The sequence below is a fragment of the Cryptomeria japonica genome, chromosome 3 (assembly GCF_030272615.1).
Source record: "Cryptomeria japonica chromosome 3, Sugi_1.0, whole genome shotgun sequence".
In the NCBI taxonomy this organism is placed as follows: Eukaryota; Viridiplantae; Streptophyta; class Pinopsida; order Cupressales; family Cupressaceae; genus Cryptomeria; species Cryptomeria japonica.
Window position 1 is genome coordinate 999,652,138 of NC_081407.1, and position 22,461 is coordinate 999,674,598.

The 22,461-nt window shown below is 35.1% G+C and overlaps 1 protein-coding gene across 4 annotated transcripts in view; it reads left to right on the forward strand.

Annotated features, from left to right (window-relative positions):
* The window catches only part of LOC131077759 (kynurenine 3-monooxygenase), a 143,704-nt gene extending 124,713 nt beyond the window's left edge, over window positions 1-18,991 (forward strand). For 3 of the 4 annotated variants that reach the window (XM_058015309.2, XM_058015306.2, XM_058015307.2), the window contains 3 exons: window positions 12,706-12,790; window positions 17,578-17,761; window positions 18,584-18,991. In XM_058015309.2, coding sequence (XP_057871292.2) covers window positions 12,706-12,790; window positions 17,578-17,761; window positions 18,584-18,749 — 435 coding nt within the window. In that variant the 3' untranslated portion in view covers window positions 18,750-18,991. The remainder of the gene's footprint in view (window positions 1-12,705; window positions 12,791-17,577; window positions 17,762-18,583) is intronic. The other variant, XM_058015308.2, reaches the window with a different exon arrangement.
* Window positions 18,992-22,461: the final 3,470 nt, after the last annotated feature.

A 22,461-nucleotide genomic window follows, 5' to 3' on the forward strand; every position in this document is an offset into this window, starting at 1 on the left:
CAACATCGATAGATGAATGCACTTCTATGAAGTCATTCTGGAGCTATTTCATACATTCCTGTTGAGATAAGGCATTTTCTCCATCACAAATTTCTGCTATGAACTCCTCTTCTTCTTCATGCTCCTCATTTGTCAGATAAGGTCTCAATTTCTCTTCACACTATGCAATCACCATTTCAGCTAAGACCTATTCAATTGGTAAGTATTTTTTATCATCCTTCCACATGTTAGCTGATAAGATAGATAAAAGTGACAGGCATATCATCACTTTCATTAACAATCAACATCATAATGGGTGGCATGGCTGTTTTAACATTATTTAAATGATATTTTTTGATGGTAGCAAAGGAATGGTGAAATATTTTGAAAATTAGATCATCCAAACCTATTTCTAACATGATATTACCAAACTTGATTTTTGTAAATGTTTCAAGTATGGTTACCCTCTTAGTAAACTAAGGACTTGCGACATCACCCAAACCTTGGAAACTACCCACCAATAGATTAAATATCTCTTTCATTATGCCATCATTGTATGGAGTTTTAGGAGCTGCAATTCTCATAAATTTGCTTAAACAAGAAGTAATGATAAGTCTTACGTCATTATCTTTGTGTCTGAACAACTTTTTCTTACCTAAGGAAGTCACTGCAGGAATCATAACTGTTTGCATTTCCTGAGAATCTGATTGATCCACCATGTGAAAGAAATCCTCTACTTCCTCCAAAATGCTGAGAAGAACATCTTTTGACTGAGATGAGTGTTCAAGTTTACCTATTTCACTAAAAAATCTTTTGCACATCTCATCTTTACTCAATGATACCATGATACACAATCCAAATAGGATCTTAGGATACTTTTCTCTGATACTACTATAATGGGCTAGCTAAGAATTTTTTTTTATTTTCTTGTGGTTAACTATTTAATAAAATGCTTGAGACAATCAGTGTTATTTCTTCTGTGTTTTTTACATTCACCTTGTGTATATTGAACACCCTTCTTATTAATAGATTTCTACTTTCATCAACATTTTAATAAAGGGGGAAACAATAATTAACTTAAAATTGCAATTCAAAGTTACTACAAATTGTATAAATAGTCCTTACCTTATTTGTTAAGCCTGCAGTGACAGTGAAGTTCTTCCTGTCAAAGGGACCTGCCAAAGAATATAGCCTCCATATACTTTTCATGTCTATTGACTAGCTGTTGTGACGTTTTCACACATCGCCCCATTGCAAATGGGGACCCATGTTTTTTGCTTTTTAGGGTTTGTTTTTTTTAGGTCTTTTAGGGTTTTGTTAGTTAGCTTTTGCATTTTTGAGTGCTGTCGGGGAGATCAATAGGATAGCAGGTCCTGCTGGAGTGAAGTCTTGATCCTGAAAATTTGGCTAAGTCTGAAAGTCCTGATCCTGAAATTTGGCTAAGTCTGAAAGTCCTGATCCTGAAATTTGGCTAAGTCTGGAATGTCCTGATCCTGAAATTTGACTAAGTCTGGAAACTGAAAAACCTCCAAAAACTAGATTTTGCAATATAACTCCTGGAGGTCTGAAACCACTCTCAAACATCCTGAAAGTATATATGGAATATAACTTAAAGTATAAGAACTATACTTAAATGTTATATTCCATAAAAATTATCCTGATAGAGAGTTCAAAAAGTCAAATCTCGCTCCTGTCCTTCACTGAGGATCCAGAGCGAAAAGCGCTCCTGTCCCTCTCCAAGGGTCCAAGGCGAATCGCTCATGTCCCTCACCAAGGGTCCAGAGCAAAAAAGCTTAGTGGAGTCATTCCTGACCTTGTTTGGACAAATTGAGACATCAAAGGCATGAAGGAGGACGTAATCAACCCATTGAAGATAGTTTTGAAAGTTAACAAGGCATAAATGAGCTCATAAAGGCCAGGGCGCTCCTGTCCCTCTCCAAGGGACCAGAGCGATTTTCCCTCAAGACAAGTTTTTGGCAAAAGGAAGGCAAGTTTCGCGTTTGAGGTGGGTGAAGGAAGACGCAATCGATCCGGTGAAGATAATTTTCGAAGCTAGCAAAACACAAGTGAGCTTATAAATGCAAAATCGCTCCTGTCCCTCTCCCAGGGACCAGGGCGAAAAACACATTAGCTAACCTTCCTCTCCAAATTCGGACGAATCCAAGTCAAGACGCAAGGTCAAAATGATGTTTAAAAGGTTTTCACAGAGGAATGAAGTAACAAAGGCCATCAAGTTGATGAAAAATGGCTAGGGCGCTCCTGTCCCTCACCAAGAGACCAGGGCGAAAATGGTTCTAAGGAGCATTCGTTCCAAAAATTGAATAGATCAAACTCAAGATTTCAAGTAAAATGCCATTTTGGACGTCCAGGATGAAGTGTTGAACGTGAAAAACAAGAATGGCAAGGCTAAAGTGTAAGGGCGCTCCTGTCCCTCTCCCAGGGACCAGAGCGATCTTGTTGATGTCCATTATCTTGCCATGCCTAGGCGCCAATATCATCTATGACACATTAAATGCCAATTTTGATAAAACCTTGAAATATTTTTGAAATTAAATTGACATTTAATAAGTGCGCAAAACATTTAATAATTAATTTATGCCTTTAAAAAATCAAAATTTTAATTATAAAGGCATTTAAAATTAATTATTATTAATTTAAAAATAAAATTGGGGCGCTTGGGGTATTATTTAATGTTTTTATAAAGTCGGCCTCTTCTTTTATTACATTTTTATTTATTTTTGGCCTATTTTCCAAGTCGGCCTATGTGAAATTGCAATGGTAAGCGCCTATATAGTGGGGGTATCTTGAGCGATGTTAATCCATCATTCACTCAAGTGCGATTTGGAGAAGAGCAACAAGGTGCGAAATTTGGTCTAGGAAGGAGCGATTTTTTTTGAAGGCCAGAGGTGGAGCGAATTTTCCTCAAGGCGTTGAAGGCTAGAGGTGGTGAAGTTGATAGAAGAAGCACATTTTGAAGACTTCGATCCACATTTTGCCTAGCAAACTTGCTTAATTTTGCATCTTTTCTTAGATTTAGTTCTCAAGTGGAGGTATGGCGAGATTCTCCTAGTCTCAATTTTGAATTTTCAATTTTCAATTTCAAGTGGCTTGGTTAAATTTAGGAAATGATAATTCAAAGATTTATCATGAGGTTTCCTAATTTAAAACTTAAATCCTCTTTCTAGTCTATATTTCCACGTTGCAAAATATATTACTAATTTTGAAATGTTGTGTAGGTATCAAGATGGCGACTCCAAAGCCCGGAGGATCTACAAGTCGGCAGGTTCTCATCAAGGACGATCAAGCAAGGACAAGGATGACCTTCTTCGATCCAACCTAGCAAGGAGAAGGGCGACCTCCTCCAGCCTAACATCGACAAGGACGACCTTCTTCGATCCAGCATTATTAGGATAAAGGCGACCTCTTCCAATCCAGCATTCCAAGGCGAGGTACATCAATCATCCTGCAAATCAAGGACAAAAGGAGTTAGAACAAGGGTTCATTGAAGAAGCAGATAATTTCAGAAGAGTTAATTAAAGATAGCTTCTCAACAACATCAAGTTGAATATCTACCAAGTTACAAGTGTCAGATGAGGTGGCATCCTAGTCATCACTTCTCCAATCAGTGTGGTCCACCTCAGCATTTCCAGATTCAATGTACCTAACTCCTAGAAGGTGGCACAAACTTCGATGTACCTACCCCAGCTATCCATTGGTGGAATTTTCTAGAGAGGACATGTGTCCAAGCAATACAATTTTATCATTGGTCAAGCATTAAATGTTATGTAATGGTTGTAACAAACCCTAATTAGGGTTTTCATTGTTGAATCTTGGCCATTGATCTCGAATTGATGTAAGCCATCGAATTGTATTGAGGGCACTATATAAGCCCTGGCATTTCATTTTGTAAAGGGGGGATAGTTAGAAATAGAATAGAAATAGTTGGAAGCAGTTAGTAGAGTAGAGTAGAGAGAGAAGGCAAAGATTGTTGCCAAGATGTTGTTGTAAAAATCTTGTAACTTCATTGAAGAAATGGTGAAATTTATGGGTCGATTCAACAATTTGCATGGTCTTTATACTTCTCATATTTGATTTCATGTTATTAGATGAGTGGAAGAGATGTGCTTGATTGATGGTGAAATTCGTATATCCATACTACTAGCAGTTTGTTGATTGCAGACTTGCCTTGCGTAGTCAACTGGAATCGTTCAGCTTAAGCCTAACTTCAATTATCACTTCTTCATTGATATGCATCGGCGTGATGGTGTCTATGCCTATAGTGATGATTTGAACATCATAAAGCTTTCCTTCGAAGATCGCACTAGCCTTGTGGAGATGGTCCTGGGATGTCAAAACAAGACTTAGTTAGAATTCCATCAAAGATCATTCATTGCTCTTACACTCTTAGTGTTAGGATTAGATCCTTTCCTCGCCCTCATCTTTTTTCCTTTTTTCAAGTCAAAGCTAGTGAAATCCTATGTTCTAGCAATATTCAAAGCAGATCAGACGTTCAATCATCAAGTGTAAGTCCCCTTGTGATTCCAGCAAATCACATCATACCACAAAGAGCTTATCCACACGTAGAGACCCTACATCGAAGAACCTTGGAGTCATCTTGATTGATCCTTTTTCGTGACATCTTCAGCAATCAGAGGCTTTATTCAAGAGAGGATAAGGTACCCTTGGGTATTTTATTCTGTGTTTGATTGTGTACAAAATACACGTCAACACTAGCTTATCAACATTAATATTTCTTTCAACTCTGTGTTGGATGACTGTAATGTCCCTAGTGGGGAGTTGTCTATTTGAAGCTAAATACCTGCAAACAAATGTTAGTACTCCAAAAATATGAAAGATAAGTAAACATGTGTATTTAAGTATGCTATTTATACAAGTAGTAAAGACATGTTATTCTACATATTCAACAATTAAATGCTCATTGATTGATTGCTAACTATACAAAATGGAAACATTCCTTAGGTTGATTTTACCTTGATTGACCCAACCCTCTATTGAGAACTCTTTCTCAGTTAGGACAACCTAGGTAATATCCGCCTAAGGTCTCTATGGGATCTCTATTAATGAGTGAACTCATTAATGCTCTCAAAACTTGGCAGAGATCCCACCCCTGTCCAAGCTTCCCTATCTCTGACATATGCATATGGTTAACCTCTACAATATATATATTGCCTCTAAGAGATTCATTACGAATCTCCCTCTGGATCCCTGAATTGGAACCCTAACATTCCAGGAATGCCCTCTAGTCTCTTTGAGTTCTCTTAAGAGAAACTCGATATTCCCGTTGTATTCCTCTGTCGAGATCCTCCTTGGTCTCTCGGTATTCTATGGTATACTATCTCTGTAATAATTCCTCTAGCTACTCTATACTGCCCCTGAAATCACCCTCTATTACTCTTAGAATGATTATATTTGCTTCATACTATATGTAAACTATAATTATAAACTTGTGAGTAACAATGATTCTGGGCAAGCGCTAATTATTACATAAATAATAGTATCCTGATTGTATTATTAATTCTAGCTCTGCATACCTATGAAGTTTTCAACATAGCTACTGTAACCATGCTCTTCACATTAATACGTAAATTACCTGTTGGTCTTGTTGACTTCTTTGCGGATTCTGGAGATTGCGTATACCCTCTGTTCCTTCCCTTGTCACTATGCTCTGGGGCGTCCGCACTGGGGGTTCTTTCTCTTTGGTTTACTGGCAGTGGCAAGGCGTAGAAGTGGCAGCTCTCTTCGTACGTATCCGCCTGTATGCTAGGGCTACACGGGGCATACAAACCTGAGCTCTTGTTACGTGACTGCTTGCTGGAAGTGTGGACGACCTCTTGCAGTATATGCACCTCCCACACCCTTCCGCTCCTCTCTCCCTTCTCCGTGTTTTCTAGATGCGTTATTCATATGCACCGTGGGATGCTTCCTCTGCAGCCCTGACTCGTGGTCGTGACCTTTGGATGTCACGATTTTGGTTTTAATTGATATGTTCAGTTTAATTAATCTTTTATGCATATCCTTTGCTATTTGTTTATACTCCTCTATTCATTTTTTAATAATTCAATTTATTATGATTGTTTATTTATTAATGTCTTTTATTTATTATTCACTACTTTTATTATTTAACTATTTAACTTAATTTATATTTTAATATTTAATTTTTACTATTTTATTATTTCTTGTTATTATTAGTTACTCTTTATTTAAGAAAATCATGATTTATTGTTCATTGCAAATAATGATTTATTATTTATTATTTACTTGATCTATAATAATAATATTTATTTATGATTTATTATTATTTACAAATAACAATTTATGATTTACTATTTTAATTGGCAATGATCAATGTGTCTTTGACAAATTTAAGTACCGGGATATATTTATTAATCGGGGGTCTTTGCAATGACTCCCACCAATGCTAGCAACTGTCATTAAATTGTGTTTCCCCACGTGATTACCTTGCCAACATCATTCGACCTGTAGATCCTTGTATCATGCACTCCCCTCTTCCTTGGTTAGTTATGATTTCCTACTAGCATGCTTATACAAAGGAAAGGTGATGGATTTTATTAAAATATAGGCTTGACTCCTTTACACTGGGCACTAAATAATTACATCCATGTCCTTCTTCAGCCCTTGCATGACCCTCCTTTTGATTGTTGTGGCTAGTGATTTGGACCCACCAAAAGCTGTGTCGAAGTTTCTCCCTAGTTTTTCAAGCCTTCAACAAGCTTCAACTGCCTTGTGTTGCTCTTTGACCACCTTGAAAGCTGCACTAGAGGTTTTTTAAGTGCCACATTGGACGTGGGAAGTCACCAAGACTTCTTAATATGAATTGACCCCCTTAAATTTTCTCCCAAGTTGGTATGGTACCTTAGAATATAAAAATGGTACGACAGACCAAGAGAAAGAGCAATATGACTGGGTAGAAATACTCAGCAATAAAAAAATGAATATTTTTTATCCACCATTTCACACACAACACAATTACTGATTTTGCCTTCGCTTGCACATACTGCACTAACTTTCAAATTTATTATTTCCTACAAATGTCAATAAATTTTTCCCTATGAAATAGAGGGCGACAACTACAAATCTATGTATCTGAAGATATAACATTTTGATTTGAATCTTCTATTTCTCCATTTCCGTTCACATGGTGACTCTAATGAATCACATTATACTGGCTAGGGAAAATCTTTCACTCCCAAAACCAATCTTCGTTGTAGGGTTTTTCATCCCAGGGCTAGTAAAGCTGAGAAACAACTCAAATTCCCACAAAGGGTTTCATAAAAGATGAATAATCTAGAATAAATCAAAATAATCCTCTTCACACTCTTTTATAACTTTTCTAAGGAACTTTTTGAAAAATCAATTGTAAAATCACTTTTAAATAAATAAACCTTTTTGCTCTAAAAAAGTGACTTTATTTAATCATTTTCTTTTTTGGCACTATAGTCACCTTTAAATTCACCTTATAAATACTTAATTTAAGTTGTGCTTTAATTTATGATTTTTTGACGATATACCAATTAATTATTTAATCATTGAATTATATTCTGCACACCTAGCTAAAGATCTGAAGAAATGTCCAGAAGTGAAATCTCAAGGCACCAAAATCCCAACTTTCTAAAAATAGATACTTTCCAAGAATAGAATTTTCCTCCAAGAAGTTTGGAGTGTACCAGAAACGACAAAATTGCTCCCAGAAAGCATAAGCAAACTCAACATGATCCCCAGAAATCAATGTCGATAACTTAGCTCCAAGCCAATAAGGATGCACTCTCCAAGAAAGTTGGAGTTCCTTGGAAATTCTAGAAAGGCCAAAAAATGGGCATTACATATTTCTAGTATAGGTCTTACTATCTGTTGTTGGCCATTCATGTGATATATCTTTGATCTTTCATACTTTTTATGTTGTTTTGGGGTCGCTTGTCTCTTCATTTGCAGGTTTGTACAAGTTAATGAATGTAGATTTATTGTTTGGAGTGGGACATACCAATACTATGAGATTGGTGTAAGGTTTCTTTGCCTAAGCATTGTCCCTTTTGCGATTTACCGTTGCTGATATAAAGTGCTTCGATGCTTGGAGGACATTAACCAAGGTTTGCGGTTGTACTTTGACATTTCTATGCACATATTGGAGGTCATATAGCCTATTGTACCTACTGCAACTGCGGATTCAATGCCAAAACAAACCTGCATATGACTGAATGTAGTTCCCAGAATGATTTCCTTCTGGGTGTTTGAGTGAATTTTATTATGTTTGGAATTGATGTTTACAGCCTATGTCCATTATAGGCAAGTTGGGTGTAAAAATTCTATGTAGATATGTGACTAACTGCAAAGTTTCTGTTTCAAATATATAATATCTTCCAACGTGTTTTCAGAAAAAGGGAACAGTAAAGGAATTAATTCCAGAACTAATTCACTACTGTGTTCTTGAGCACTGTTAAATTGCCATTCAACTGGTTTTTGAATTTCAATTAACCTTTCAAATTCATTACAATTCTATAAACAACAGAAAGTTTACTGTTCTGGTATTAAATAGATTATATTTATTCTGAACAAATGCATTAATTCTTCAAATCAATCCTGGCTTCTGTTCATATTGTAATTTTCACAGTTGATTGCATGATTCAAATACTGTGTTTCAGACACCATTAAACAGAATCGTTGTTGTTCTAAAATATTAATACTTGCAGTATTATTTCGTAAATACCTCAAAAACAAGCCGAATCAGACTTCTGGAGGAATCCACGCATATATCTTAAGAATGTGACAAGCCGGAACAGACTTATTGGCGGGATCCATGCTTATTCTCGTATCCACGAATACAGAGCAAGACCACTGCGATTTCACAACACAGAGCAAGACCACCACAATTTATGAAATAGGACCTGATATCGGGTTTGTAATGGATTGGCGAGCAAATTCCAACTCCGCTCCAAGCGGTCTTTGTTCATTCACGGCAATTGAATATTATATTCCGCCATACCTTAGCCACCCGGTGATGATAGAATAGGTTCGCATTCACAATCCTTAGTGTTCAAACTGTCTTCCGATAGTCAGGCATAATACGAAAAGCTTCAGATTCATCGAATACGCCGATACTCATAACACCACATCTGAAGAATGAAAGTTTATATCAATCGGAACATATCTGTGCCAACACTTCCTCAGTTCGATCCCACCATGAATAACATTGCAATAAAATTCCAATAGGCCAATTTATAATTGACGAAAGGAATACTCTGATTTCCTTATCGAAAACTACAGAGTTGAATAAAACTTTACTTCCAACTATCAAATCAAAATGATATCTTCCACCCCTGTCTCTGCGAGCAATGACTTATTTAAAGCCAAGCCATCGGGAAGAATTCCCGTAGGAAAACCAATTTCAACCAAATGCCACTAACACACCGGAATTAATGATTTAAATAATAGTTTACACTAATATTTAAATATTAGCCTTTATTGAAAAATAAAAAGAACTAAACTTTAATTATAATATATTAGTAAAGTAAAGACTAATATAAAATAATGAAAGTTTATTTTTTATTCGAATACCCCAAAAGAAGTATTACTTTTGAGGGGACATTACATTGGGTGTGAGTTGTTTGTGATTTCTAAGTGAATATTTTATCGCTCAGATTAGTCACAGTACCTTTTCCAGTATTATACAAACCTGTAACAGCAAAGTATCAAGGTATGCTGTTGTTTCAAGCTAGGTGGGTTTATTCACTATTTGGGGTGTTACAACAATTTTTATTTACATCAGCACTTGTCATTAGCAACTGATCTTCTTATTTTGATGTAGACAATGCATATGTGCTAACTTTTTTATGTTTTGGATGGTTATACCACCAAAAGCTATCATTTCTATGCACTTTATTTTGTAAGCACTGAATGGTAGTATTGCCAGTGGGTTTAAATTTGTTATTGCTGATGTACTTACCCCACTAAACAAGTGGTTTAATTGTATTAAGCTTGCTTAACACTAGATAAGTGGAAGAAGCTTGATATTATTTCAGTATTGTATAAGCATTCCCAATGAATAAGTGGATTTTTACTTCTATCAGTATTGCATTTGCACTCTACTGAATAAGTGGCATTGGATGGGTGGTCATCTCTTTTCAGTTTTTGCATTTCAGTTAAATTTTAATCTTGACACCTATGCTCTCATCTTGCCCTTTTTGGGATTTCGGTGATCAGAAAGTGGAAAGGAAGCTTATTGTGTCTCATGTTCAGTTGATAATATTTTCAAAAAAAACATAGGGGCATAAACCCTAATTCAGCAATAAGTCACTTAATATTGCTTCAATTTCTTTGAAATTTGGACTATAGATGAAAGATATGGGCTTTCCAAGTAAATTTTGTAGAAACCTTAATTTTGTAATAAATCTCAAATCGGCTCCATTTTCTTTGCAAACTTTACTGTAGATGCCTCAATATGTTCATGAAAAACTCTCCAAAAATCAGGAAAAATTCTCCAAAATTTGAGAAATATCTGCTTCACAAAATAACCTCCAAAATTTAAAAAAAAACTTGGCCAAGATCATGCTCTGATACCGCTTGTTATGAAACCATTTGCTCAATAGAATATATGATAGGAAATATGCTGCAAATACTTAATAATAATATGCTACTTGAAGGGGGATACCTCCAATAATCTTTAATAAGAACTAAATACTCAACATCATGATAATAACTAACGTATACCTCATATATATACTATACTTATGCCTAGGATATCACTGGATGAAAATGACACTTAAATTATTATTTTATAACTACAAGGAAAATTAACCCAAAAAGAAATAAAAATTATTTTATTTCCTCAAAATAAAGTTTTAAATATGAGGGGTGTTTTCAGAAAAGACCCTACATGCTTTTGAAACAATTTCATTTTCTTAAAAACGAACATATATTTGTAATGTCCCCTTTTGGGATTGCCCTAAATCTTGCCCTTACTATTATCAAGTCTGCTGGCTTCCTCTCCTTATTATTCTCAAATCAATTATGAAATTTGATGCTCCCTTGAATGGATCGATTGATATTCTTCTTGGTTGCCTCCTTCAAATGATGTCTCCTTCACTTTTTACCCTTAATGGAGAAAAAGGGTCACATCCTTTGGTTATGGAAAGATACATCTGTATGGGAACAACTGCTGCCCTTTCACTTCTTATTTGATCTTCACCTATCTCTCACTTCTCAAATCTGTCTTTACTGCTTTCAAATCTCCATATATATCCCATTTAAGATCTGCATATCTTCTTCTTCTTCTTCTTCTTCTTCTAGATCTGCATATCCTGTTTTCTTCTTCCCTTCTCTTTTTTATTTCAGCTCCCTCTATATACTTCTGCTCTAGATCTCCTCTAATTCCACTTTATTCCCCTCCATTTCATTTGACCCTTCTTTCCCATTGTATCTTCCATTGTGAGGGAGAGGTCACACCTCTTCACCATATCTGCCTTTTGGCAAGAGTCACAACCTTTCACAATTAGCACCCTTTGAAAGAGTAACACCCTTCATAATTTCTACCCTTTTGAAAGAGTCACATCCCTATTTACTTCCCATTCCTTCCTTCTTCCCTTAATCCTTCCTTGATTTACATGCTCCATTCTTTCTTCCTTTTTCCATATCTCCCCCTTCAAATGAATTTTTTTTCTCCCTTTTATATCTCATGTTCGAGGGAGTCACAACTTTTCATTTCATGCATTTTGACCATTCATTAAACTAAATTTAATTATTTTAATTTTATTCTTTTATATTTTAATTTTAATGTTATTTTTATTCTGTTATATTTTAATTTTATTATTAGCATTTATTGTTAAATCCTATTTCAAAATGGGGACATTACAATGTTCTTCTTTCTTAAGGATGAAAACCCTCCTAATTATCAATATAGTCCCCTAGGGATTGACAGTGTGCTGCATTTGGCAAGTTCTCGGTAACAAGTTTGGATGTGAGTTTGATGATTCCCAGATTATCTGGTTGTTGGTGTGGTGTGGGATTTTCAGTGTTTGCTTCTAGTTATTAGTCCCAGATTTGGTTTGAGTTGATTCAATATTTTTTAATGTATAAATATTAGAAATTTTGAGGCATTAATCCCTACAAACCATGCCAACACTATTCTTATATATGGTGGATACTGATTGTAGTCTGTCAATGGCTCTTGCATCTACAAAGTGATCGTAAATTGGTCAGCTAGCCACCAATATTTTTCTTGTAATTTTTGTCTCTTCATTGTGATCTCCGTATAGTAACATCTTGCCCACCTTGAGATCTTGGTGATAAAAAGTTAGAATTTGAGTGATTGCAAGAACAAAAAATTATGCAAATTAGAGCTAATGGCCTAAAGAGGTTATTACAACCCAATATCTGCAACTTACAAAAGAGACTACTGGCCAGTCCACCTATCACCTCATCCATGGGAAAAAGCGGTAGATAGTTGCCATAATTAAATTAGAAAAAAAATGACTTAGATTGTTGAACAGGGTGCACATTATTTAAGGGCTATCTCTGTCATCCAAAAGATATGTTATTGGCAATTATATAATAAATTCATGCTATGAGTTATCAAAGCTTTACACATTTGTGTTCGTTAAAGCCAACAATGTGCTTGTAATTTTCTGGCACTTAAGCTCGTTCCATTAGTCCATGATATTACTTTTCTCACAATTTTTTTTTAATTTGTTGCAGTTTCCAACCTATGGTACTGGTTGTAATGCAGCCTTGGAAGATTGTTTGATAATGGATAACATTTTGGAGGAATTGACACCATCTGGTACTAATAATCTATCATATATCTTTTGATGTATCCATAGATGGTATTTGTATGACAATATTTATAGGTATTGATTTCATTTGGTTTAACTTAATTTTGTCAGTGGAGTCCCTTTATTACACTTGGAGTGGATGGTTGGGTAATGTGTTTCCATTTTATAGGATGTAATGTTACCATTAGTATACAATATTTTCAATGAAGTAATATGTAGTCTATAAGATAGAATCTAAAATATAAGACTTTCTGGTACACAACAGGATGCATAAAATATTATCTATTGCAGGCATTGAGAATATATTCATACTTATATATATTCCTAACAGATAACCAATCTTCTGGAGTGCAGTGCAACTAACAATATGAAGTTTTATTTTTCTTTGAGATTGAAAAAAATAGTTTAGAAAACAAACAAATGGCTCTAGCGAGCTTACAAATTACCAAAACAAAGTTTACATCATAGCTCAAACAGCAACTAACAAATAGCACCAACAAAAAACGATATAAGAATCAAAATTTGAAGTATCAAATCATATCATTACATAAAGACATATCAAATAGACAAGTTAACAATGTCAGACTCTTTCTCCACAGTAATAAAAAATGAGTCACTAGCATCCAAAGAGAGTCTCAACAACAAGGTTAGGACAATGGTCATTTCTAATAACAGATCCCTCATACCCAGGACCAAGTCCCACATCATTTTCAGGAGTCTCTTCCTTCCTGCCAACCTATTGATGGATGTTTTGATGCACACTACCAACTTAAAAAGTTGTGGATGACACCCCTCTTGAAAGGAGATAAATCTTGCTGAAGCTTCAATTACTTGGTGTAGGCTACTCGCATTTCACACAAAAGTGGTAAAGTTGTTTTAACTTTTAAGAATAGGCCTGTTGATAAGCTCACCTGGAAAATAATATAAATCAGTTATACAAATTAAAATGAGCTTCAACAATTTCTTGCTAGCCAAGGTTTGAAGGATAAGAAAACAGAAAATAAAATATAATATGATATAATCTAAAATATATTCTAGCCTGCTAACTAAGATGTAAAAATAAGATCAAAAAATTAAGGGAAAGAGAGAAAAGGGATGAGAAAAATGACTTTTACATCTGAAATGCAAATAATTGTTTGCCAAACATTCTTTGCAAACATTTAAAATTATTCATGCAACAGTCAATCCAAGTACAACTTGAATGGAAAATCAATGCAATTATCTAAGAAAATGAATATATACAAATTTATATCAGAGGAGGAGCAAGTTGAAGAAACCACCATATAACATGCATAGATTGCAGCTAAAAAAGCTAATACAGGGATGTACATTGGAAGCCCAAACTTCACTTGCTTACAAAGAAAATACTCATATTAGCTACAATAACAATGTTTCTCAATCAATATAACTCAGATCAGAAAATAGACACTAAAGTAATAGAACAGAAAACTATACAGAGGGCTTTCAACTAATATTTCGACCCTTACAAATTACCGAAACAAAGTTCACATCGTAGCTCAAACAGCAACTAACAAATAGCACCAACAGAAAACGATATAAGAATCAAAATTTGAAGTATCAAACCATATCATTACATAAAGACATATCAAATAGACAAGTTAACAATGTCAGACTCTTCTCCACAATAATCAAGAATGAGTCACTAGCATCCAAAGAGAAAGTCTCAACAACAAGGTTAGGAAAATGGTCATTTCTAATAACAGATTCCTCATACCCAGGACCAAGTCGCTCATCATTTTCAGGAGTCTCTTCCATCCTGCCAACCTATTGATGGATGTTTTGATGCAAACCATCAACTTAAAGAGTTGTGGATGACACCCCTCTTGAAAGGAGATAAATCTTGCCGAGGCTTCAATTACTTGGTCTAGGCCACCTGCATTTCACACAAAAGTGGTAAAGTTGTTTTACAAAGAGGCCTGTTGATAAGCTCACCCTGAAAATAATATAAATCAGTTAAACAAATTAAAATGACTTTCAATAATTTCTTGCTAGCCAATGTTTGAAGGACAAGAAAACATAAAATGAAATATAATATGATATAATCTAAAAAATATTCTAGCCTACTAACTAAGATGTTAAAAAAAGATCAAAAGATTAAGGGAAAGAGAGAAAAGAGATGAGAAAAAAATGACTTTTGCATCTCAAATGCAAATAATTGTCTGCCAAAAATTCTCTGCAAACATTTAAAAGTATTCATGCAACAGTCAATCCAATCACTACTTGAATGCAAAATCAATGCAATCATCTAAGAAAATGAAAATATACAAATCTATATTAGAGGAGCAAGTTGAAGCAACCACCATATAGCATGCATAGATTGCTGCTAAAAATGCTACTACAGGGATGTACATTGAAAGCCCAAACTTCACTTGCTTACAAAGAAAATACTCATATAAGCTACAATAATAATGTTTCTCAATCAATATAACTCAGATCGGAAAATAGACACTAAAGTAATAGAACAGAAAGGGCTTCCAGCTAATATTTCAACCCTTAATAATGACAATTCACCTTGTATATATTAATTCCTATATTGAAAAAAATAGCAAGTTTCCCTACTAAGTTCTTTGGTGGCTATAATAATAAATGCCAAAGGTTCCCAGAATTCTTACCAACACACATAAAACACACACCCAAGCTGCAACTTGACTTGAAACACTTCAAACTCACCCCAAAAACATTCCCAAACATGAATAAAGGATAGATACATCAGTCTTTTATAGAAATTGGACATACACGAGTCTGCAAAAAAATATTCATATTGCTGGTACGGAAGTTATAGTAGCAATTAAATGCTTCAAACTTCTCATATAGCCCTTTCTCCACTTAATAAATAGAAATTGGTAATCAGGATGGCCCGACTCCACACCAAGTAAAAAACACCTAAGAAACTAGGCACTTTAATCAGAATTTACCATGCCCTCCACAAGATGTATGGCCTAAAAAAGTCAATGGTACCACCAGCTTATTGAACAGCAATTCTATTCAACATTGAAGGGCTTGGATGAGGAAAAGTAATTTCTAATATTAGATAAAAGAACAAAACTTGGGAGAATTTACCACATGTAACCAGCAAAGGGGTACGGCCTGGAATGGAGATAGTACGACCCCAGCAGCAATAGAACTCCAATCGCCCACCTATCTCATCAAACTCTAGCAACACTAAAAACTGAAAGAAATTACACCAAAATATGCACTCAAAACACTACAAAGATCTTCATATTAGCAACTCAAACTGAAACTCCAATTTGAAGCACAGTGGTGATCTTTGTATGAAATCACTTAGCTCGCTAGGGGGGTTTTTCATCCTCAAGAAGCTTTGGAAGAATGCAGGTTCATTCGAGTAATATAATAATAGAATTCACAAGTCTAATCTCGCAAACAAGCCCTCAACCTCCTTTTATAATTTTTCTAAGGCAAAATAGCTAATTTTAAAATATAATAATTTATTTTTTCCTTCTCAAAGTCCTTTCAGGAGAATTACTATTATTTTTCATATGCAAAGTCCTCCAAGCCTAGGCATCCAATTTAAAACGCATCTTAATACCCTTCCAAGGAGGTATTACACTATGCTGTCATTTTAATATTTCCAACATTAGACAACTTAGTGAATTAATTAAATAATAACTCAATAGCTTATCCATGTTGCGGAAAGTATCCAAATGACATAATTATGCAATTTTGATCATACCACAACGATGCTGGAGTCATAGGATGATGAACCGAAGCAATTGGGTGACTTATTAAAATAGCTTGCTCCTCTAAGAAGTTTGGAGAGCTCCCAAAAGGTCGGAAACTAATTCTGAAAGCATCATTAGGTCACCAAAGCCAATTGAACTCACTACCAACAACATCTCTACAAGACACATCCTGAGCATTCCAAAAAGTTTGGAGTTCTCACCAAGGAGCTTATGGGAAAACTCAGAAATGAGACTAATTGCTCATAAATCATTTTTCCTTAAAATGGGGACATTACATAGTGTGCAAAACCACACATGCCAATTGAAACTAAGAAAATAGAAAGTCCTATGTGTTGAATAATTTGGTGACATTTCTGATCAATTTTTCTACTGAAGATGTTAAGAAGAAAGCATTAAAGAAATTACTAGGTGCTACTTCACCAATCTAAGTCAAAAGGATTCAGCTTAAGGGTAGTGACATTTTTCCTGTGTAGCAGAACATGGCTGCATAAGGATGCATCCAGATGGACTATCGATATATGTGTCAGGCTTATATGGACTGTTAGGAAATATGGCAGGTTTTCTTGAGTACAAGGTTCTGATATTGATTGGGTGATATTGGGACCTAACTAGAGATGGTGTCTACAATATAGCAACCAGTCTTCTCCAGGATGTTTATTTATGGGGTTTGTGAGGATAACGAATCATTCTTATGGATGATTGATTAATACATCAGTATTGTGAATTAAAGATAAGGGTGCATGAGACTTGAGTGTATATAGATTTTGTAAAGATATTTATAATTTATTTATTGATGGTTATTCAATAGAAAATCTAACTTCAAGGCTTATTTTACTTCTTTTATTATCATGTTTCCTTTGATCTATCTTGTAGCCAAAAGATTATAGATATTGTATGATTGCTTTGTTCTATAAACTGTTATTTCTCATTGATTGCCTGTTTCACTTCAATTTGTATCTATTTAAACATAGTACAGTAATAGTTAGTGAATTCCAGGGGAGTGGAGCCCAGTACTTGAAGCTTTGCTAATTTGACCTGATATTGGTAATGAGCCGATAAATATCCCTTTGCAGATGGAAGACAAAAAATCCCTTATCATTTAGCAACTGCAGAATTTACAAAGAGACGAATTCTAGATGCTCATGCCATTGTGGAGATGAATTCAAATTTCTTGCTTTTTCCACGGAATAAACTGGGAATCATTCAATCTGTTTTGTTGCGTGCGCTTCATAAGTGGTTTCCTAAAATATTTGGACCGTAAGTTAATTTTTTCTTTTGTTAATACAGTTTTGTGGAATTCATTTCTCATGAACCTGTACTTTTATGATTTTATAATCTATGCAAGTAACAATTCAGATAATGAGAAAGAGAGGAATAATCCATAGCTTCAACTAGCCTTTTTCATCATTTAACAAATCCTGGTTCAGAATCTCATGATATTTTGGAATTAGAATCTGTGGGTACTGTTTCAGTCTTATTTCATGATGTTGTGAACCCTCTATGTAAACAGTTTCTGATTGATTGACATGCTTCGTGGGAGAAGGTAAATGTCAGAGACAATGGAAAGTAACAACTTGCAATTCTTAGTAACCATCTTGTCTTAATGCTTATTCGCTTATATGTTCTTGTTATGTACATTGATGCCATATGTAAATTTTCATTTCATTGCAGGTTATGGGCAATAGAATGCCCCAGAGAAAATTAACTTATAATGAAATCAATAAATGTAACAGCAATGCAATATCCATATTCCCATTTAATAAATAGTATTAAAATTTTGACTGGGGTTCAACCACAGAAATGCTAGATTTCTAACACCCCAACAAAGGGAGCTGTGAGTGGAAATCAAAAGATGTTAAATGCTTATGAACTTTGGATATCAGAAGCAAGAAGAGCTCTTCAAGAGATATTAGAACTATTTTATGATCATTAATGGCCATTGAACCCTTGCATCAGTGGCATTGCTCAACTATGGCACATTTGTATTGGGAATTCATATAAAAAGCTACAATTTGTCTTTTTATATTTATACAGCAAGTCATTGTTCACATGATCTAATATTGATTGTGTTGTTTACAGGACCGCACACCAACTTTTGTGGACAGACACTCCCTACAGCAAAATCAGGACTAAGAAACACAAGGAAGATATATTCGTCTACAGCATAATCGTAGTTTTAGGCTTGCTCATTGTCTTGGGTGGTGTATCTATACTTAAGAAATTAATCGCTGCTAAATCCATATAAGCAAGATTTGTAGGTAAAGAAAGAGTGCAATCATCAAAGACATGGCTATCTCAAGTAATTGAATGGACGGACATTCTCTTCTTTTTAGCCTTGGAGATTCTAATCCCAACAATAAGAGAGCAAGTAATTGATTAACAGAATTTTCAAATGTTTTGTGCATAAGTTTCACTCACCACATCAGGGATGGTACATTATAATTCTAATTTGTTTTAGTCTAAATAAATTGGAGTTTAAGTTCCTTAGTTATGCTCAATTATAAATAAAATTGCTATGCATGAGAATATGATTTATATAACAATTTGAAATTTGAAATTAGTTATTGTTGAAAGTGATGGGATTAGCTAACCAAGCATTGTGGTTGTATAATAGGATTCATTAATCAAAATGTTGATGTAGTGTAATAGGATTAATTAATTAAAAGGTATTTATTATTACAAATCAACCTTAAATCAGTAAGAGAGCTTTCTCATTCATTTGTAACAGCTAATAGGTTTTTTCTACTCTTTGGACTTGGTGGTGTACGTTTTATCATATACCAAACACTAAGAATAAAATACCACAAGGATACTCTATCCTCTCCTGAAAAAAATCACTACTTGTGCCAAGATTGCAAGAAGACCACAAGGTGACTCCAAGGTCTATATGTGCGAACGAGCAACTTTAGTGGGATAGCTGCTTGGGTAGTGTGTGCTGAAAATCTCAAGGGGGACTTATGTTTGTTGACCAATATTTTTTTCACAAGCTGAACTTAGGCAAATTTAACAATTTATGCTCTATGTTTTTTTTTTTTGATTTTTGATTTAAGACTTCAAAAAATAAAATAAAAAAGGAGATGAAGGTTAAGGGATTGTATACTACTTCTAAGTAATTCCTATGAACTCAAGAGACGGTATAGATTAGGTGAAACCTAGTAACGACACTCTGTTTCGCCACGCTTGGACAACTACGCAAAGCGGGTGCAATCTTCTAAGGTTGTGCTTATAATTTTCACACTTTCGAATAATACCAACAATTGAACAATATTATTCTAAGCAGAAGTTAAACATCCACTTAAAAGCTTAGACTAACTTTGCATGTTAAAAAATCATTCATTCAACAAAAGTATGAGCGAGATTTCACCTATCTAAACTATCAAATCTATCATTCATCTAACAACTTGAAACAAATTACTTAAGCAAATCTAATTTATTTGTTGAAGAGAGTATGTAACCATGCAACCATTTAGCAATAAAAGAGATTTCAAAACAATACTAATAATGAATATTTTATTACTCAAATAGCTTTGTGCAACAATATCATAAAACTCTCCACACCCAAAATGAGAGAATGAGAGGGCTTTACATAGAGTTTTGAAAGAGAAATAAATGGCCGAGATCGATTTAAGATCAATGGTCAAGATTTAAACAACACAACCCTAATTAGAGTTTCCCAAAATAATATCAAAGATCAATTACAAAGGAGACAAGTGGCACGAGATGCTATTTTTTAGGATTGCACCCCTTTCTTTTGATATTCGATGAATCTGGACACAATCTGGTCAATCTCATCCATGGAGACTTGTGACAATAGGTTGACTTTGAATTCTAAGCCTTCCAAGTCATCGGTGCACCAAGCAAAGGTGATTTCTCAATCTACTTGTTGCTTCTGAAAGGAATCTTTGATGGAAAGAAGATTTGATATTTTAGCCAGGTGGTTTTTCAAGACCGGTCCTGAGATGGCAAAGTAGATGTCCTGTATTTTGATCTTCAAATTCTCTAACTGCATATTCCTCTCTCGCATTGTTTCTTTCTCAAGTACTTCTGCAACTATAAGACAAGTCTTATCCCGAATGGCTCTTATTTGCTTCTCTATTTTAAGTATCAACTTTCACTTTTTCCAAGACCTCATTTTGTGCAATCAGTGTCCATAGCCAACTGTGGAAATCATAAGCAGCCCCTGCTTCAATTATCCTTTGATTGACCAACTCTTGAGATGAGATTCCTCTCATCTCTCTAAGGGATGGAATGATTCTATCTTAGACATCTTGAAAATCAGCCCATATTTTTGCCAAAGTCTCAATCTTGGAAAGCAAAGAAGAAGTTTGATCATATGCTGATGTGATCCCTTCTATGAATTTGGCTGTCTCTTCTTTTACGCTTTCTATCCAATCTTTAGTTTCTCTGACTATTACTGCATCTTCCTCGGAACCTTTTATCACTTGTTGTGAATCTAGAAGTAGGAGTGTCTCTGGATTTGCTTGATCAAGTGGCTTGGTAGTCAAGTGTCGAATATAATCTCTTAGATGTTCCACTTCTTTCTTGTATTGTTGCTTCTTTTTTGTTTCTACATCCAGGTGCGCCTTCATGGATGCGACTGAATTGTCTAGATCTTCCTTTGCTTGGGCCTTTGTAGTTGGTCCCAAGTCAAAAGTGGTGATCTCAAACTCATGTGGACCAATGTCCCCTCTTGCCTTATCTACTTTAGGCATTGGTATTTGCACTGTGAGATTGCCTGCTTCATCTCTCTGGATGGTAGAATATCTCTTAGCCGGCTTCTTCACAGCAGTTTGCTCTAACCTTGCTAAGAAATCAGCCATGTCATCCTCTTCTAGCTTTTCCACTACTTGTGTGTTTATTTTTAATCTTTCCCTCAACCATGCAGGAATAGTAGGTTGTTCAACGCCTTCCACTTCTTGGTCCTCTTTTGTTTCTGGGTCATATGAAATTACTCGGAGAGCGGAAATCATTCCTTCTTGAAACTCTCCTTCTGCTTCAATATCTATATCATGCTCAGATTCTAGGATTTATGTGCCAGTAGGTGATGGTGGTTGTTCATCTTCTTGATGAACTAGTTGTGCATTTTCTTTATGGACTGGAGAAGGAATTTCTATTTCAACCAATGATTCATCAATATTTAATATGTATTTCTCATTCCTTGATGTGGCGGAATGAGATGGTTTTATTCTCTGCCTTTTCTGAATAGGTTCTTCAATTTCAATTGCCTTCCCTTTCCTTTTAGCATTCTTCCTTGGCCTAGCACTCCGTGCTGCTTCTTCATTTGAAGAATATCCTTCTGTTACTCCCATCAGATTATAAGTCAAAGTTACATTTTTCTTATTCAACCTTTGACACTGCTAACCAACCCACCACTTGGTATATTTCATGACTGGTTTCATTAGGATGGTTAAGTCTGCATGATCTGGCTCTGACCATTTGATATGAGGAAGGGGTTCATGCTTATTAAAGTCGGGCTGAGTATGTTTTCCGTCATCTTCCAGCTAATCGAGCACAAGAAGAGGTCCGGTCACCCTGATGAAATTCACTGACAATCTAGAACACATTCTTTTTCTAATATCAAATTCATCTTTCGCATTTTCCCAATAGTCTTTTATATCCACTACATGTCTGAATTTTTCTTCCTTCGTTGATCTGATGTTATGATGAGGGTCAAAATTAGCTTTGGATTGGTAGAAGGTAAAAGGGCACCACTGCATCTCTAGCCTGGCACTTTCAGCTGCCTGTGCCGAACAAGATTCTTCCATATTTCCAATAAAGAATGGAAATGATACAACTGCCTTCTGTCTTGTTTTTCTGAAGCTCTGATATGTCTCCAATTGTCTGACAACTTCTAGCAAGACCATCCTGTTGGTTGGGTAAATTGGCAATCCGTAAGGACGACCAGTGAAACCTTGGATTCTGATATAGGTGAACTTTGGAAAATGGATAAACCAGGA